Source organism: Aplysia californica, unplaced genomic scaffold, assembly GCF_000002075.1.
Source record: "Aplysia californica isolate F4 #8 unplaced genomic scaffold, AplCal3.0 scaffold00045, whole genome shotgun sequence".
Lineage (NCBI taxonomy): Eukaryota > Metazoa > Mollusca > Gastropoda > Aplysiida > Aplysiidae > Aplysia > Aplysia californica.
The window spans coordinates 1,052,973-1,054,359 of NW_004797315.1; the positions used below are offsets into that span (position 1 = coordinate 1,052,973).

At 43.8% G+C, this 1,387-nt stretch overlaps 1 protein-coding gene across 1 annotated transcript in view; it reads left to right on the plus strand.

Moving 5' to 3' along the window:
• Nucleotides 1-1,108: 1,108 nt before the first annotated feature.
• Nucleotides 1,109-1,387, plus strand: part of LOC101855405 (organic cation transporter protein) — a gene marked incomplete at its 5' end in the record, with an annotated part of 21,884 nt that continues 21,605 nt past the window's right edge. Inside the window, 1 exon segment of the mRNA XM_005092382.3 lies at nucleotides 1,109-1,252. Coding sequence (XP_005092439.2) covers nucleotides 1,110-1,252 — 143 coding nt within the window.

Consider the following 1,387-nt stretch of genomic DNA (forward strand, 5'->3'; position numbering starts at 1 on the left):
GAGAGAGAGAGAGAGAGAGAGAGAGAGAGAGTGGGAGAGAGAGAAAGAGAAAGAGAGAGAGAGAGAGACTTGAGCCTCCTTGCCTTCTGTTTCTGCTTCTCATTTCTTTGCAATAACATGGTGTATTGGTACTGACAAAATTAACACTAACAGTTACAGTGGTGTTCTATGAAAACCGGACATATTGTCATATTAAAAAAACCCACACACTTTTAAATTATAAACCGAAGCTGCCATCATGTAAATGCCCTTTCGCTTTCCTTCACGCCACGGGTTTAAATCTGTAAATGAGGCTACCTGTTAAGAACTGTGCGTGCTATGGTAGGGGGAGGAGGGGGGGGGGACAATTTGGGGGTAGATGTTAATTAATGCCTGCTCAGTATATAGCAGGCGTTGAAGTTATTTAACCAACACCAGCTTTTTATTTGCAATTAGCTCATCCATTTATTGAGCCCTTAACGGTACAGAAGGTCAGGGTGTGTGATTGTTAAATCTCATCAGTGCCTATAAAAGTGCTCCAGCGGCGCCCCAGCACAGAAACTCTCATGGGTAGCCAGAGGCCGGAGGTGTGAAATTAGTATGACCAATGCCTGCCGCTCTGATCGTACGCCAGTCGAGATAATAGCTCCTCGAATCGTTCTCTCATGCACGGGAGGGGCGGCATTGGTTGACTGTGCTAATTACACCGATGGGTGGGGCTAAATGTGGAAGCACAGGAGATGTTCAGCCGTTTCTGTTTTAATAGGTCAAACGTGGTCCTATGAAATGCAAGCATTGATGGCAAGAGAGAAGTGGACTGACACATGCCATTATCAAGGAAGATTCACAGATGATAGCACTTGAGACGTGTGAGGTTTTGACCACTGCTTGCCCACCTGAAAAGCGACCCTTGATCCCACCGGCTGGGCCTCTCAAACCCCCCTCCATCTCCTCCTAAATTCCATTCCAGTCTCTAAGACGGAATTTTGTGGTCTCCTAGAGGTTCCTTTTTAGACAGGTTAGACTTAATATATTAATATCGATCTATATTACATAAATGCACAGTACATACAAGTGTGATAATATATTATATTATAGTATATTACCTTTCATCTGTTTGTATCTACAGGATGCAATTCGATGACCTTTTGCAGTATCTAGGGGAGTTTGGAGCTTTTCAGAAACGTGTATATTTGTTGCTGTGTCTGACCTGTATCGTTCACGGTATGCGGATGGTTGTGTTGGTCTTTCTGTTGTACACCCCGAGACATAGGTGAGTGAGTCGGTTGATGTAAGACTGGAGTTGTCATAGTCATTTTATATAATATGTGGGTGTTTGTGTGTGTCTTTGTGTGGTCGTGTGAGTGTGATTGTATGTGTATGTGTGTGTGTGTGTGTGTGTGTGTGT